This window comes from Leuciscus leuciscus (genome assembly GCF_965113295.1).
Source record: "Leuciscus leuciscus genome assembly, chromosome: 1".
Taxonomy (NCBI): domain Eukaryota; kingdom Metazoa; phylum Chordata; class Actinopteri; order Cypriniformes; family Leuciscidae; genus Leuciscus; species Leuciscus leuciscus.
In genome coordinates, this window is record NC_138725.1 from 12444017 (window position 1) to 12461652 (window position 17636).

Sequence of the window (17636 nt, forward strand, 5' to 3'; positions counted from 1 at the left end):
GCCCGGACCTCCCCGCCGCTCCAGTGGCAGGAAGCGGGTCAAGGGATTGGCGTGGAGAGAGAGGTAGCGCAGCCTGGGGAGAGAATCCCCCCCTCGATGGGCCCCCTCCCCGGGGAAGAGGCCTGGGGGCAGATACCGGCTCCGCAGCACCCCCTGTCCTCCACCTTGGAGCCGGCCGCGGCGGCAGATTCACCCGGTACCTGGGAAGGGGAGAGGGCTTAGGGGGGGGGGGTAGAGAGAGAAAGAGAGAGAGAAGCAGATGGCAGGGGTTCGCCGACCCCCGGGCACGCCACCATTTGGTCCTCCGCCAGCTGGATGGCCTGGTTCAGCGACGTCGGGCGGTGGCACTGGACCCACTGCGCGGTCTTTGTTGGCAACCGCGCCACGAACTGCTCCAGCACCACACGATCGATGACTTCCTCGACGTCGCTTCCGTCGGCCATCAGCCACTTGCGGCACGAGTCCCGGAGCTGTTGGGCCATGATGAAGGGTCGGCCAGACTCCTCGAGGTTCAACGTCCTGAACCTCTGGCGGTGTTGTTCCGGAGTCCGGCCAACCCGCTGGAGAATGGCCCGCTTTAAATCCTGATAGACCAGGAGATTCTGGACTGGCAGTTGGTGTGCGGCCACCTGCGCCTCTCCGGACAGCAGGGGTATCAGCCGCATTGGCCAGTCCGTCGAGGGCCATCCCCGGTCCTCAGCCGACCTCTCAAACAGTTCCAGAAATGCCTCCGGATCATCCTCGGGGCCCATCTTGTTGAGAGGTATCGGCGAGGACGAGTCTTTGTCCGATGGGGGGACGGCCCTAACCTCCCGGTCTATCCAGCTCCGGAACAGCTCGCGGTCCTCATGCTGGCCTCGGAGGAGCGCCTCGAACCGTTTGTCCTGCTCCTCCTTTATGGCCAGCAGATGTTGATGTTGTTCCTGGTGAAGACCAGCGAGCGATTGGATGATGTCCGCAAATGGTGTACCTGGCGGAGTCTGCATGGCGGCGATCTTCTTCCTTCCCGGGTTTTCGGCACCAGTGTAACGGGGTTCAATGTTGTATTGCAAGGAAGGAAGAAGACAGGGGTCGGCGTGACTGAAACACTCACTTTAATTGCAAAATAAAAAGAAACAAATAAACAAAAGAGGCGCACGTAGCGCATTCACCGTGCCACGCACAGTAATAACAAAGAGGACAAATAACAATCACAACTTTCATTCAAACACAGCGTACAGGTGAGGTTCCAGTCCAACTCTCTCTCCCATCTCCTCCCGCATGCTGGCTTATAACCGGTCTCTCCATGCCAATCACTGCAATCAGACACAGGTGTTCCTCATTTTGCACTTGACCTACTTACTCACCGATCAGCCCCCTCCTTTCTCTCCTGCTACAGACTTCGCAAAACCACGCCCCCCTCGCCACAATATAACATAATGATCATTGAGATATACTGTGTTTCAGGTATCAGTGGAGTGGATGATCTTGTGTTCATCAGTTCTGGTGAAAATGTCTCTCTGTCCTGTAATAAAACTCTTTCTGACTGCAAATCAACTACATGGAACTATAACAGCTTCAGACATTCAGCACCAGTTGACCTGATTACTGAAGGGATAAAGAAGAAAGACACAGAGAGACATGAGAGACTGAGTCTGGAGTCTGACTGCTCTCTGAACATCAAGAACGTCACAGAAGAAGATTATGGATTATACATCTGCCAACAATATGTGAATGGACAGAAACAAGGAGTTGATGCACGTGTTTCACTGCATGTTCTTCATGGTAAGTTTATGATTATGTGCTCAATTTAAAATTCTCCCTTTAAACTCAAATGATGATTGAAGAGTCTGTGATTTGTGTTTTGTGTTCAGTTTCAGTGTCTCCATCATCTTCATCATTATCATCATCATCATCATCATCATCATCATCATCTTCATCCTCATCTTCATCCTCACAGACTGAGATCAGTCCAGGCCGCTCTGTGACTCTCTCCTGTCAGTTGTATTCATATACTGGATTATACTGTGATCGTTTGATTCATTCTGAGGGAACTGAGCTGTTGTGGGTGAATCAGGCTGGTGTTGATCTGAAGACAGACTCCAGATATCAGATATTATTATCATCAGATCTATATCACTGTATCATTATAAATCTAACTACAACACTCCTGAATGAAGATGACAACAGAGAGGGGAGATGTCAGCTTACTCACAGAAATCAAGTCAAGACCTCAGTCAGATACACTGTCAAGTATTCAGGTGAGAAAACAGTGTTAGAAGAGCCTCATAATGTCAGCAACACTAAGGTCTATCAGTATCACTGAACCAGAACAAACTGAGGGAACAAAAGCTTCTTTGACTCTCACAGAAGAGTAACTCAAAGCATTGCTTCAAACTAATGAACTGCAGTGAAGTAACAGTCCAAAACGTGATGCTGGAAATAATAAAGGAATTGAATCTTGACAGCAAAAATATTAACTTTTTATGTAATTTGATGATCAAAGTTAAAATATGAATGTCATATTGTACAGTATTAATCATCTGAACTAACATTCATCTTCACAGCTCAAGCTGATTCAACGACAGCAGTGAATCCAGTCCACATCACACACTCTCAGGATCCCTCAACTAGAAACACACACGTTTCTAAAGGTAGATCATCACTGTCTTTCTCACATCAGTGCTTTTCAGTGCATAATGCTAGAGTTATCTTCAGTGTTAACTCATCAAAATATGACAGTCATATTCTACAGTATGATTGTCACATTGAGTTGTTGTTTTAGTTTAATTTCATGGACTTTTATGGTGTGTCCCAATTAGCGTACTTATGCATATTCTATGACATGTTTAGTATAAACAGTGAGAGTAGTGTGTTCATATAACACTCCGGTTCTTTCACTCGATTCTCCCAGAAAGCGTCACATGAAGACGATATGTTGAGCTCATCCATGCAGCGCATTCACTATAGATCCATGAAAAAACACCAAACAGACATAAAATACTGCTCATTCACTCACAAAAAAAGTATCAAAAAACATGCATGTAAAAGTAAACAAAACAATTATACAAAAAAAGAGAGAAACACAAAATAAGCCGTACACTCGTAATGCTCGGCAAAAAGTTTAATATATAAAACTTCAGTTTTTCATCAAGTCTGGGTGTCTTATGAACCCAATATAAAAATATAGCGATCGCGGGCCCAAGCCGGTGGCACCACCACCCTTGTGCCTTTAGTTACACTATGCTAAACTATTCTTTATCATAGGATGCTAAACTATGCATGCTAAATGCAAAACCGTTTGACATATTTAATATCCGTTCACACTTTAGCATCTTTAATGTATTTTCATCATGTTGAAAAAGTTTGGTGTGAATAAAATAAACCACTTAAGAGGAGTGGGTAAAAATTCAGAGGCTGATTTTGCAAAGAAATCCACATTCAAACCAAAATATCTGACTTCCTGTTGGTCGGAGCTAATGACTGTAAATTAGAAAGTTGTCCGGCTCGATGAGACCAATATATGTATTGATTTTTGTAACTGTGGGTAAAAGTAACCCCCCCCATTTTGTCAAAAGCATTTTGAAAGTGACACACGTCCTGCTGCCAGTTGGTGGCGCTATAACTTTGACTCACAGTAGTTACATCCATCTGATCGGCCTCTTACCACGAACACACTGCTGAAGTTTCATCAATATCAGTTAATGTGTGCAGAAGCAGAGACAATTTATATGAGACATGCCACTTCCTCAATCCTCATACAAATATATAAGGAAAACCCGTAACGGCAAAGATGGCGGTTGTATGCACATGTCCCGCCCCTCCCGCTGGAAAGCCAATCATCTGCTTTTAACAGTCAGCGGCTGACCACTAAGGAGCAAATGTACAGTGACGTGACATAACTGCCATATTCAACCTGTGCTTTCGCGCTGTGACTGGCGCTGAGCCAAAGACGGACGCGCTCAGCGCTTATCATAGGCTATATCACAACTGTTCAGTTTTTTTAACCACATAATGTTTATTTTAGGTTTCAGACATTTAAATACATATAATTGTTTAAGTGCTTGGCACAACACCGGCATTCTGGATAGAGACGTGAATGAAGTTGGTGTCGTGAACGTGAATCCTTGCGCATGCGTAGTAAAAGTATAAACTGGGGGAAAAGGCGTTTTAAACCTTATTTTGGGGCAAAGTCATCAAACTTTTTCAGCGATTTTTATCATATTTTACTGCTGTTTCTATACATGCAGTTTTTATGTCCCGGTGTCCAGTGAAAGTGCAGTTCTGACTCTCTGCCCATTCATTTAGATAGGAGCCTGGTCTTGTTAGTCCGAAATAGCTGCCCGGAGGCGTTGCCAAGATGGCGGCCGAGTGGCACGACTTGCCTAAAAGGACTTTGGCAGAAGTTATAACACTTCGTGTTTCTCTTTTCTCGCCATAAATTCGTGTCCTCGCCACGGCCAAAGCGTTCGAGATATCAAAAATCCGTCCGCAATTTAGCATCCTCAATGTCTTGACTTCATGCACACAGAGTTTGGTGGCGATTGGATTAATTCTCTAGGAGAAGTACATCAAATTCCACAGCATGCGTTTTTCAAACAACCCATAATAGCCGACTTCCTGTTGGGCTGGCGTAAAACTTGACCGAGGGAATGTCGTTCGGCCCGATGACATCTATATGTGTACCGAGTTTCATATTAATTCATGCAAGCGTGTTTGATATGTGGACCAAGTTTTCAGACCCCGTTCAAGGGGGCGCTGTTGAGCCCCCCTGCCACGCCCGTTTCTGAAACTTTTCACATGTCTAATGGCTAATAAGTGTGATGTGTCTGTCGAGTTTCATCCAATTTGAAGCATGCTAAGAGTCTCAAAAGCATCCGAAAAGAATATTAAAGTTTGATGCGTTGCCACGGCAACAGTATCTAAGATATCAATAATCCTTCCACAGGTCTATATCTGCCGTGTTAAAGTTTGAAGCAAATCGGGTAAAAATAAGAGAGTGATTTCAAAGCATTTTGAAAGTGACAAACTTCCTGCTGCCAGTTGGTGGCGCTATAACTTTTACTCACAATAGTCACATCCATGTGATCGGCCTCTTACAACGAACACACTGCGGAAGTTTCATCAAGATCAGTTAATGTACGCAGAAGTTATAACACACTTCCTGTGTCCCATTATTCGCCATAAATTCGTTTCCTCGCCACGGCCAAACCGTTCGAGATATCAAAAATCCGTTCGCAAGAATTCATCCTCAGTGTCTTGACTTCATTCACACCGAGTTTGGTGGCGATCGGATGAATTCCCTAGGAGGAGTATTTCACATTCCATTGTATGAGTTTTCCAAACAACGTATAATAACCGACTTCCTGTTGGGCCTTTGTAAAACTTAGAGCACGAAAGTTGTTCAGCCCAATGAGATATATATGTGTACTGAGTTTCATATTATTGCATGCAAGTGTGTTTGACCGAAGTTTTCGGACCCCATTCCAGGGACGCTGTCGAGCCCCCCTGCCAAGCCCGGGTACCAGCTTCAGTCCGGCCCTGATGGCCGCAGGTTCTGACGAGTGTGCAAAATTTCAAGAGTTTTTGAGCATATTAAGGGCCCCAAAAGTGGCAAAAAGGCAAAAAAAAAAAAAAAATCCTTACGAAAACAATAGGGCCTTCGCCCTTTCAGGGCTTGGGCCCTAATAAACAGATTTAAATATCTTATATCTTATCTTATATATATTTTACCTTAAAGAACGTCTCGGTTACGTATGTAACCCTCGTTCCCGAGTAGGGAACGAAGATGTTACGTCAGTGACGGCGAAATGGGAGTTTCGCTTAGAATCACCTTCGAGTATTACAAACCGAGCGAATGGCAGTGGAAATGCCATGGGTCTGCGGAATTTGCATGCGTAACTCCACCCTACCTTGTGGGTATATAAGGAAGTACGCCGCAACATGCAGATATGTTTCCTGCTGAGGAGCCGAGACTGAACTCCGGCATTTCCAGAGGTACAGCGGAAGTGGCAGGAAGACGTAACTTCTCCGTTCCCTACTCAGGGAACGAGGGTTACATACGTAACCAAGACGTTCCCTTTCATGGTCACTACGATTTACGTCAGAAATGGGGGTTCCAGTCTAATCACGCCACCTTCTCAGCTGTCTTCCAGTGCCCTGCGTAAGTCTGAGCTCCCTGTCGTGAGTCTGGCACGGACGAAGGAGTCCTACTTATCATAGGAATACCAAGGTACACTGGGAAGCATATCTCAGTGGAAATATGCAACACAATGCCCGCCCGAAGGGAGGTCTTAGAATACACATATGACCCGGAGGGACTGCATATGGAAAATCAAGTCTTTCAACCCGAGGGGTGGCAAGGTGGCTTGCCAAGGGAAAGACACATGCTCAAGGAGGCTTACAGTGGAAATACACATGTGGGGGTCACCCAACGGGGGAACCATGCACATGGAGGCACCTAGCCAACCGCGAAAGCTGCCGGAGGTAAAACTCTGGCGATGGCGTCAGCAGTGCTGAAGGAACTCAGGGTTTCTCAGGGAAACTCACCTGAGGAGAATATCGCACTGATCCAGTCCGTGGAGTGGAATGGCGAGCAAGCGAAGACACCTGAGCAGAATCTAGTACCGGCTAGTTGAAGCGAGTACATGAGAAGAAACTGGCTCCACTCGGAGATTATATAATCTCGCGAATGTGTTAGGGTGTCGCCCAGCCTGCAGCTCTACAGATGTCTGTTAGCGAGGCACCATGCGCTAGAGCCCAAGAGGAGGCCACACTCCGGATGGAGTGGGCTCTCACACCAAGGGGGCATGGTCGACCTTGCTGCTGGTATGCTAGAGCAATGGCGTCCACTATCCAGTGAGACAACCTTTTCTTGGAGAGAGCCTTCCCCTTCAGCTTCCCACCATAACAGACAAAGAGCTGGTCTGAGGTCCTGAAACACTGAGTTCTGTCTACGTAAGCACGGAGGGCGCGTACTGGACAGAGCAGTGCCAAGGCTGGGTCTGCCTCCTCCAAAGGCAGTGCTTGCAGGTTCACCACCTGGTCTCGAAGGGGAGTGGTGGGAACCTTAGGCATATATCCAGGCCGGGGTCTCAGGATCACGTGAGAGTTAGCTGGCCCGAAATTCCAGGCACGCTTCGTCAATGGAAAATGCCTGCAGGTCCCCTACCCTCTTAATGGAGGCCAATGCAACCAGGAGCGCTGTCTTCATTGACATGAACTTAAGCTCCACTGATTGCAGAGGCTCAAAGGGAGCACTCCGCAGGGCAGTTAAAACCACTGAGAGGTCCCAAGAGGGTACGAGAGAAGGGCGAGGAGGATTCAGTCTCCTCGCTCCCCTCAGGAACCTAATGATCAGGTCGTGCTTTCCCAGAGACTTACCCTCAACTGCAACATAATGTGCGGCAATGGCGGCAACATACACTTTCAGGGTGGAGGGAGACAGCCTTCTCTCCAACCCTTCTTGCAGGAAGGAAAGCACGACACTGATCGGGCATTTACTGGGGTCTTCTCGGCGAGAAGAGCACCAGGTGACGAAGAGGTTCCACTTCAACGCATAGGCATGTCTCGTGGACGATGCTCTAGCGGAAGTGATGGTAGCCAACCATCACTGGTGGTAGGGTACTCAAACCTGCCTCGTCCCGTCCAGGAGCCACACGTGGAGATTCAAAAGATCAGGATGAGGGTGCCATAGCGTGCCCCGTCTCTGAGAAAAGAGATCCTTCCTCAGAGGAATTGGCCAGGGAGGCGCTGTCACGTGGAGCATGAGTTCGGAGAACCAAGTCCGGGTGGGCCAATGAGGCGCAACCAGAAGGACCTGCTCCTCGTCCTCCCTGATCTTGCACAGGGTCTGTGCGAGAAGGCTCACTGGGGGAAATGCATCCTCGCGGAGGCCAGCTGTGCGCCACTGCATCCGAGCATGCCCTCGGTCAGGGAGTAAAACAGGCTGCAATGGGAAGAGTCGTGGGAGGCAAACAGATCTACCTGTGCGTCGCCGAACTGTTCCCAAATCAGCTGAACCGACTGGGGATGGAGTCGCCATTCTCCAGGGAGGGGCTGAAGCCGAGAGAGCTCGTCGGCTGCAGAGTTCAGGTCTCTGGGAATATACATGGACGGAAGCGACCTCAATAAAAATGCAAATGAATTACTTAAAAATCATACAATGTGATTTCCTGGATTTTTGTTTTAGATTTCGTCACTCACAGTTGAAAAGTACCTATGATAAAATTTACAGACCTCTACATGCTTTGTAAGTGGGAAAACCTGCAAAATCGGCAGTGTATCAAATACTTGGTCTGTATATATTTTGCTGTAGTGTGTCAGTAGGAAATATCAGTTTGCATTTCCAAACGTTCTTTTTGCCATTAATTGTAATAATCTAGTGAGATTTGTGTATGCACAAGGAGTCTGACAACAGCCGGTATGATCTGATCTCACCATCATCGAGTCCGTCTGTGATTACATGAAGAAACAGAAAAAACTGAGACAGACTAAATCCAGAAGAACTGCAGGAACGTCTCCAAAATGCTTGAAGAAACCTTCCTGCAAAGCTACCTGAAAAACTATGTGCAAGTGTACTTGGAGAAAAGCCGTTTTAAACGCAAACGGTCGTTACACCAAATATTGATTTGAATTTGTTGATAGAAGTTAAATCATAAATAAATTCAATTTATGATTTTATTTTTGAAAGCATTCTCACTTTACAGCATTTTAACACAAGTGCCAGTACTTTTCACAGTACTGTAGCTTTGCAGGAAGGTTTCTTCAAGCATCTTGGAGACATTCCCGCAGTTCTTCTGGATTTAATTTATTAACATGCCTAAGACTTTTGCACAGTACTGTATGCTCATCCCTCACTAATGTTGCACGAGTGTCCACTACTGGTGAACTCTTGAAATGAGTTTGAATGAAAAGCTCTTGATCACTTGGAATCCAATATGGAACTGATTATAAATTATACATTTGTTTTACATACCATTATATAGGCCTGTGTGTGTGCTTTGGCTGTTGGAGAAAATATATTTTAACAAAAGAATCTGAATAAAAGTCTAATATCATACTATATAGAGTTGTGTGGTTTGACATGCTTCATGCCGCAATGCATGCTGGGAGCCATGAGTTTTATACTATGGGTGGCTCCCAGCATGCATTGCGGCATGAAACATGTCACCATTGTCGATGGCTTTTGTCTTTGTATATAATTGTCCCCATTTATCCTTTTCACCAGGCACAGACTCTCAGGGTCATTCGACTACAGACACTAAAGGTACATAGTCACAGTGTTTTGTCTTTGTCTATAATTGTCTCCAATCTGCCCTGTCCGTCTCTGACTCTGTGCTCGATCTCTTCTTCAGTCATAGTGATTTCTGTCGCTGCAGTCGCTGTTCTCCTTCTTGCTCTTCTCTGGCTGATCTGCAGAAAAAGAGCTGGTGAGTTTTCAGATTTACTCCTTTACAACAATTAAAAACAGTTCAGATGAGCAAACAAACACATCATGTTCAGATTGTAAGTATCATAGAAACATGTGGATTATATGAAATTCTCAAACAGAAGTTTATTCCTGCTGAGAAATCCTGTGTGTTTGATCATAAATACTCATATTTCATGAGGCACTTGTTTTCAGATAATAAAAGAGGGACTGGCGACTCTGCGGGGAGTTCAGTAATGCAGTGATTTAGATTTGATTACTGTCTTTAAAGCTCAATAAAGTGTCATTCATGCAGTTTTTCTGTTTGTTCTGAAGGTCAAAGATGAGAATGATCATAAAGGGACGTATGAGACGATCAACATGTCCATTCCTCCTGCAGCAAGAGCCAATGTGAGTCCACTAAATCATCAAACATTATGTTCACTGTCTGTTCAATAATGTGATTTAAAAGCTTTTGTGTTATTCTACATATTATAGTGAGAGATATGTCTGTTCTGTGTGTTAAACTTGACTCTCTGCACGTTTGCATTGATGTTTAGGAGCAGACAGATTATGTGACTTATTCTGAGGTCACTTCTTCCAATACAAAGCCAGTAAAATCACTCAATGTGAGTAGATACCAGCACATGAGTTTGACTCTCAGATAAATGAAGCTCATGCTCTGATAATAATAATAATAATAATAATAATCGCTGGGGTTCAAACATTGATGGACAGAATCTGTTCTTTCAGGATTATGATGATACAGTGACTTATGCTGCCATCAGAGGAAGAGAAGATCAACCGCAGGATGAACTTTACGCCTCTGTGAACAAGAACAAGACCTTCACAAATAAACATTAATATCTCATCATATCAGGAGCAGACGGGAAGTTTTCATCTCTCTGGTGTTTGGAGGAATTATATATTTGTGTGTGAACGAGCAGATATTTGTTGAATGTCCTGTGAATATGAATGAGATTTATTGTGAATCATCATCTGGTCAGAGCACAGAATCTCATCTATATCATCACAGCTACAGTAAAGTTAGAGACTGAAGCCCTGATGTGTTTTCATACAGGCCAGACTCAATCTAGTGTCTCTCAAGCCTCTTCCATGACTGGAGTCTGTTTATCCGCTGGATTTCTGTCTGAAAACCTTCATCTTCATGCAGAAGCTCATGCTGAGATGATCCTCTTGCTTCAGCTTGTATATCCGCTGTTTCTTCTACAGAGACGTCCGTCTGAGAATTACATCAGTGTCTGCTCACATAATATTCTCATAACATATCCTAAAATTTGACTTTGCTCTGTGTATATGTCACGCTATTAAAGGTAGGGTAGGTAATCCTGTTCAGAAACACTTTTTTTTATACTGGGTGAAATGGTCCTTCCATCCTGATAGTAGTCAATACATTATGTGTTCAGAAAAAGGAATGAAAAAAATCAGACCTCTGTAGCAGCTGCAGGACAGTAAAAACTCTGACCAATCACTGCCATTCGGTGCGAATGTAAAGAACCAATCAGATGCCTTCATGTCTCGTGCCCGCCCCGAGCCCCACTGTGCGCGCTGCCCTGCGTGCACTCATCACATGTCACCGTTCCCGGAAATATTCAGCTCAAAGCACCTGCATATGCAGTCAGCGAAGGCAAACAAGGCAAAAACTACTTCCTCGGACCCTGCCCGCACTCTTGAACGACCGCACTCTTGAACGACCTCCTCTGCTTCGCCCTCAACCCCGGACCTGTCCTCGAGCCGACGATGCGGTACTTTTCTCCGGACTCGGAGTGTACGTTAGTCTTCATTAGAGTCAACAATGTTTTCATCATGGAAACTCTTACATGCAAAACACCGTATATGTTATGAATCTTACACGAAATTCATCTTCATCACAGTGTAACTGATGGCAATGCAACCTGTTTTTAGTTTTGCCTTATAAATATAGCTCGTTACCGAATGAAACTTTACCATTATCGATATGCTAGCTTGATAGTGAGTACTAAAATAAATCTTATTTGTTTATATTCATAGTGATAAAGTTAGGTATTTTATTACATGTGATTCTGACATGATGTCACTGTATGTACTGCGCTCCTTCCTCTCCACTCGTCTCAGGTAATAAATGCGTCTTGTTCCAGCCTGAGTGTTTGGCGTCGCGCGTTCATGTGTTTTGGGGGCGTGGCTTTGGAAGGAGCTCAGAAGGGAGGGGGTGGAGTGAATGGAAATAATGAGCTGTGTTTATTGCAGATTAAAAGGTCTACAGTCACTCGATTTTAAAATTTTCTTTTTCAGAGTACTTACATTTTAATTATGTATTGGTATATAAAGACAGTTTAAACAAATTTGGAATGTTTTTTTTTTAGAAAAATGATCACCTACCCTACCTTTAAATGTCAGTTATTTCTTTCTTTTTTTCACATGTGACAATAAAGAGCACGAAAAATCATGAGTTAAAAGAAAAGTTTTGTCTCTTCCATTCCTGTAAAAACAGACGTAACTAAACTTGCTCTTGTTAGCTGGAAAGTTTCAAAGTTAGAATTCACGTTTAAAATGAATACTTGTTTGAAGGTAAAAGAGTGGCAAAATTCGAGAGCTTGTAGATTTGGATTTGAGAACAAAATATTCATATTTGTAAGCTGAAATGGACCCTCAAAGTTCTGATGTGAAAGTCTGAATGTTTCGATTCACACAGACAATAAACTAGTCAGACGTTACCAGCTAAGTCCAAACGTCGAGCGAAGGGTTCATTATGATGACCATTACACTGACCTCGTACCTTATGCACACCAATGATGTTGAAACCATCTGGTCATCTACAGCTTTAAGATGGTATGAGCTTCTGGAGTCGGGATTTCATCCCAGTTATAGGAATTTCGATCTCTGTTCTGTTGACTGAGAAGAAGGCCTTAGGTTTCCATGATATGGTTGGATGTTGCTTCTCTCTGAAAGGTACAGTGCTGGAAGTTGAGAGGGATAAAGCTGGGATCGTTCCTCATCTCTGACCCCATGCCTAAGTCAGATATAAGCTACAGCAATCAGCTTCACTAAACCACTGAAAGTGCTCTTTTAACACGGACATTTAAAAGGACAGAAGGATGGATTTTCTGCTTCAAGTGATAGGACTAGCTGAGTGAACTTATATTTATATTGTCTTGATGTCTGTGTCGTTTTCTATAAATATTCAGATATAAGTTTGGTTCCAAATTTGGTTCTCCCATCGCGGGTCTATGAGGAGCACCGAGTGGCCAGCTTCCCTAATTCTCCTGATTACATGTGGTAACAGCGAGATCGTGGGGAAAGCGGCATGAAGCGGCCAAGTTTCAAAATGTCTGTGCACGTCCCTGTTAATAATAATAGCCTGCAAGAAGATTGCAAATTATTTGTGCGCTGATTTGCAGCAAAAACGAGAAAAAAAATGTTGCTGCTGGTCAAGCAAATGTTTTGTGCTTTATTTCTGTTTGATATGATTGTAAATATATCTCTTAAAATGCTGAAATTCTAGTCTATAACTCCTCCCCGAACATCCCGCTGTCCTGTATCTTGCTCTCTCATTGGCTGTCGGTCATCGCTGATGTAGTTTTCAGTCAAAACACATTCACACAGCAGGATTGTGAATCGCCGACAGGTTCACATATTTAGCAAAATATCTCACGGGTGTCTGCGATTCTCTCAGATTGCGTCTTTGATAATTCACACTGCATGATTGTCACTAACATGAACGATCTCACAAAACCTGTTGGAGAGCGAAAATCAGGCTTAATATCGTTCAGTGTGAACTCGGCATAAGGCTGTGTATGAAGTCAGTTGTAGTTCTTGTGTTTCTATTTTCTTCAGTGATTCTGCTTGTTAACAGCAGGTGTTCATCACTAATGCTCAATCATCACTTTAATCACTTTATCATCTCATTAACTTTAACTCTGATTCAGAGTTACTTTAACACTCTTTAGAGTGGGATCATGTGTAGGATTCTGGGGATTTTGCTGTGTGTTCTCATGTTGGATTTCTCTCTTTAGTTTGGGAAAATAAAGTTTAAGCTGCTAGGTTTGCTACACCTCACCTCTTCTCCTCATTCTGGATATTATTATGATGCATCTCAACTAACATTCATCCTTGTTTTCTCAAGCTGATACACCAACACCAGTCACAGACTCTCAGGATAATTCGAAGAAAAACACAAAAGGTACATGATCACAGTCTTTTGTCTTTGTCTATAATTGTCCCCAATCTGCCCTGTCCGTCTCTGACTCTGTGCTCGATCTCTTCTTCAGTCATAGTGATTTCTGTCGCTGCAGTCTCTGTTCTCCTTCTTGCTCTTCTCTGGCTGATCTGCAGAAAAAGAGCTGGTGAGTTTTCAGATTTACTCCTTTACAACAATTAACCTCTTAACCAGCGCCCCTATTTTTGAGAATTTTCAGAAAATGACATACCCAAATACAAATGTCTGTAGCTCTTAAACCCTATGGTCCACATTCATAACTCTGATTTTTTTTTAAACTAGACACTTGAAACTTAGTTACACAAGAGTCATTATAACTCAAAGTAGCATAGGAACAGAATAAAACAAGGTCAAATTTACATGAAAGTGACTCGCAATTTCTTTGAATTAAATTCACTTAGGGAAAAAAATTATCAGACTTTTATGTTAAGGGCCTGAAAACACCATAAAGATAAAACTGAATGTCTGACCATGTTTAGATTCAAATTTGAGGATGATACTCCCAAAAATGTAGTTTCTGTAAGCTTTTATTCAAGAAAAGTATAGGCGTCCTTTCCAAAATGCAATTTGGAGACTCCAAATGGACACCTGGCACCCAACACCTTGACATAAGGAGTAAACACTGCATAGGCCTACTACATACATGTATATAAATTCAGAACTGTTCTGCCCTTCAAACTACACAAGAAAAAAAACGATTTCAGCACAACATTTGAACAAAATTCCCTTTATTTTGAACAATTCTAAGAGCAAAAACAGTGATTTCTCACTACATGTATAAACATTCCAAAAGTGATCGTTTTCAAACTAATGTCTAAAATATATAAAAAGAAAACAATAAATGTTTTAGAACATTTGTAATTGCAAATTGTGTTTTTTTCTCAAATAAATTGCAATAAACTGATAATTATAATGAATATCCTATTACTTTCTGCTGTTCTTCGTCGCAGCTCCTCTTCATCTTCATCAAAAACACCTCCAAATCTCTTCTGTAGTCGACGATCCATGATAGAGATGCTCAGATATATGTTTTGGAGTAAATCCGTGCATTTATGCAAGCTCCATGTGTCAAAACATTGCGTGTATATGTGTGTTTACAGCCTATGGTCGGCGAACTATGTGTGTGCGAACTTATTTACACCGTCTCACAGCGCTGTGAGGAATAATAATAATGGAAAATGTCCCTCAGTAGTGCGGGTATATCAAGGAGCGAGCTGAGGAATGGTGTAGTAAGTTTTTTCATTTATGGTGTAGTAATCGGGTTTCTGTTTATGAATGAATGAACGGCAGAGATGCGCGCTGTTTACCACAGCTCACAAAAAGACAGTTTAAATTTAAATCGCGTGTGTGAATGAATGATGATGTTTTAGCAAACTGTATTGCTATACTGAGATGAGTAAAATCGACTGAAATATGTTGAAATAAAGTGTCTAGGTTTTGACATAAATGCAAATATAAATGTAATTTTACAAAATATTAACGATTTTCAAATACTGCTGTATTGAATGAACAGCTTTTAGCAAACTCTATTGCTATACTGAGATGAAGAAAAATATCAAAAATTATCAAAAAGAAGGATTACACTTGAATTGTTGTAATTGTAACCTTTTTACAGTCCCTCCAGAAAAACGCGGAGTTTTTTAGTGATTGTTGCGGGCAAAAATCCTTGATTATGCGGCAAGATTTCTTAAAAAATGCGATGGAATATGCGGGATATTTATGCAATTTTATGCGATGAAATTGCGGGAACTTGCAAAAATTGCGGGAACTTGCGAAAATTGCGGGAACTTGCGAAAACTGCAGTTTGATGAAAAAGAGAAAAAAAAAGTGATTGCCCAACACCAATTACATTAATAGTGTAATAAAGGTCTTCATTTTAGTTTGAATGGGAAAGACGAGGTGTAGGCTATTCACCCTGCTTAGGGGGATGCGATCAAAGCCTGGAGTGGAGCAAAAGCATGTTCCTCTCTCCACTCTAAGCGTTCTGTTATCACTCCACTCCTGATCCACTCCGGGTTTTCCAGTCCCGCTCACGGAAAAACTGCTCCATGTTCACTCATTTTTAAGAAAGTTACAGAAAACAACTTCTACAAACAATTTTAATTTGCCAACATTTGATAATAATAAATAAAAGTGCATGACGTGCAAATCAGATAACAATCAAGTGCAATAAACATGTTTTGTCAGGGCATCACTCCCGAACCAGCATCAACACTCCATTTTCAACATCTGCTTAACTTACTCCTTCACACCACAGACACGTCTTTTTGCCTTCTGTGTCTGACGTGATTTAACTTCTCCCCAGTTGTTCCATGAAAACATGCAAAGCACGGCCTGCGGTGTAAGATACGACCGGATTTTTGTGAAATAGGCCTATCGCGGGGTTTGCAGCTTTTCAATGATGTCGCGTAATTACGTCACTTCATAACGTTCCCATGGCAACAGGGGAAATGGCTGCGCTTGTGTGAAGTAAACCCAACATTTGTCAACTTTCTGCTGACTTTTTGCAACGAAAATGCGGGGATTATGAAATCATGCAAGCCCGCATATTTTGCACGCGGAAATCTGCAATTTATGCGGCAAAAGTGCGGCGTATTTAAAAAAATGCGCCCCCCGCATAAATATGCGGACTTTGGCTGATTATGCATGGAATCATGCGATCGCATAATCGCGTTTTTCTGGAGGGACTGTTTTTAATAAAAAATACAGGGTAGGCCATTTATATGGATACATCGTAATAACATGGGAATGTTTGGTGATATTAAAGTCCTGTTTGTGGCACATTAGTAAATGCCATCTGAAATTTTCTTCTAGAATGATCATTTTTATCAAGCTCGTATATTTAAGTTAGCTATAGGTGACACACCTCAATGAATGGCTCATTAAGTATGCAGGGACATTGTCTCATCAGGTGTGAACTACTAAATATGCATGATGCTGTTGGATCGTTTACGCCCCATCTGCATATTGGCTTTCCAAACTAAAAGTGTTTCGCAAAACTTAAATCAATGTATCGTTTTATGTGAATGATTAGGCAGGATGATTTTCACATCATTTTGAAGAAAAAACTCTAGGCGAGGACATCCATTAGTCAAAAGTCTGATTGACACATATTTAGTATGTGTTTTATGGCCTTATTTCAGAAACTTTCATTTTAGGGTTTTTCAATAACCATGCATAAACATTATTCTCTCAAAAATGAAAACATGTACATACATGTGGCTCACATATTATGGTAGCCCTGTTTGTGCTAAATAGAGTGTATTTTTTTCTGCCATTAATATGTTTATAAGCAACTGAAAAAAGCACAAATGTCAGGGCATGTCAGAACATCTCAAGGACCCAAAAACACCCCAGACTCCAGAGGGTTAAACCAGAACATTTATGATTCAAGGCTACGCATTAGACAGTCACACCTCTATTATAAAGCAAAACTAATCACACACATGAATATAGGAATATGCATACATTAAAAGAATATTTCTATCCTACATTACATGAAAAGAAAGCGTTTGTGGGTGAGTGTGTGTCTTTGTGTGTGTGTGTGTGTGTGTGTGTGAGTGAGTGAGTGAGTGTGGACAGATCACCTGGGCCTTCGTTTGCAGGGAAAGGGGGAAGATTGATAGCAATCTTTGTGATCTGAAAAAAAAAAAAAAATATATATATATATATGTATGAAGAACTCTCAGTGTAACACTTTCTGTTTGTTTTTAGGCATGCGCAACGGACGGTATCGAATTTCTGAATGAGCATTATCGGCTCTGTGCTTCGTCATAAGGCTTTGTCCGTGCTGGGCCTCATCAGTTGCTGTTCTGTTTTGGTTCTGTTTTGTTCAGTTTTTGGTGTGTGTTGTTCTGTCACGAGCGAGTCGTCTCAAGTGAAACATCTGATTGAATCGTCTTGAGTGAACCGTTCTAAGTGAGCTGTTCGAGTGAACCATTTCAAGTGAACTGTTTCCGGTGAACGGTGACTCTGTTTTCGTGATATGTTTTGAGTTTTTGTTATTTCCCTTTTCTCGTTTATTTCTTTACT

The 17636-nt window shown here is 42.6% G+C and overlaps 1 protein-coding gene across 1 annotated transcript in view; it reads left to right on the plus strand.

Annotated features, from left to right (window-relative positions):
- Positions 1–17636, plus strand: part of LOC309499694 (uncharacterized protein) — a 182184-nt gene that overhangs the window by 40279 nt on the left and 124269 nt on the right. Inside the window, exons 6-7 of the mRNA XM_082171092.1 lie at positions 2547–2633; positions 13506–13568. Of these exons, the coding sequence (XP_082027218.1) occupies positions 2547–2633; positions 13506–13568 (150 nt within the window). The remainder of the gene's footprint in view (positions 1–2546; positions 2634–13505; positions 13569–17636) is intronic.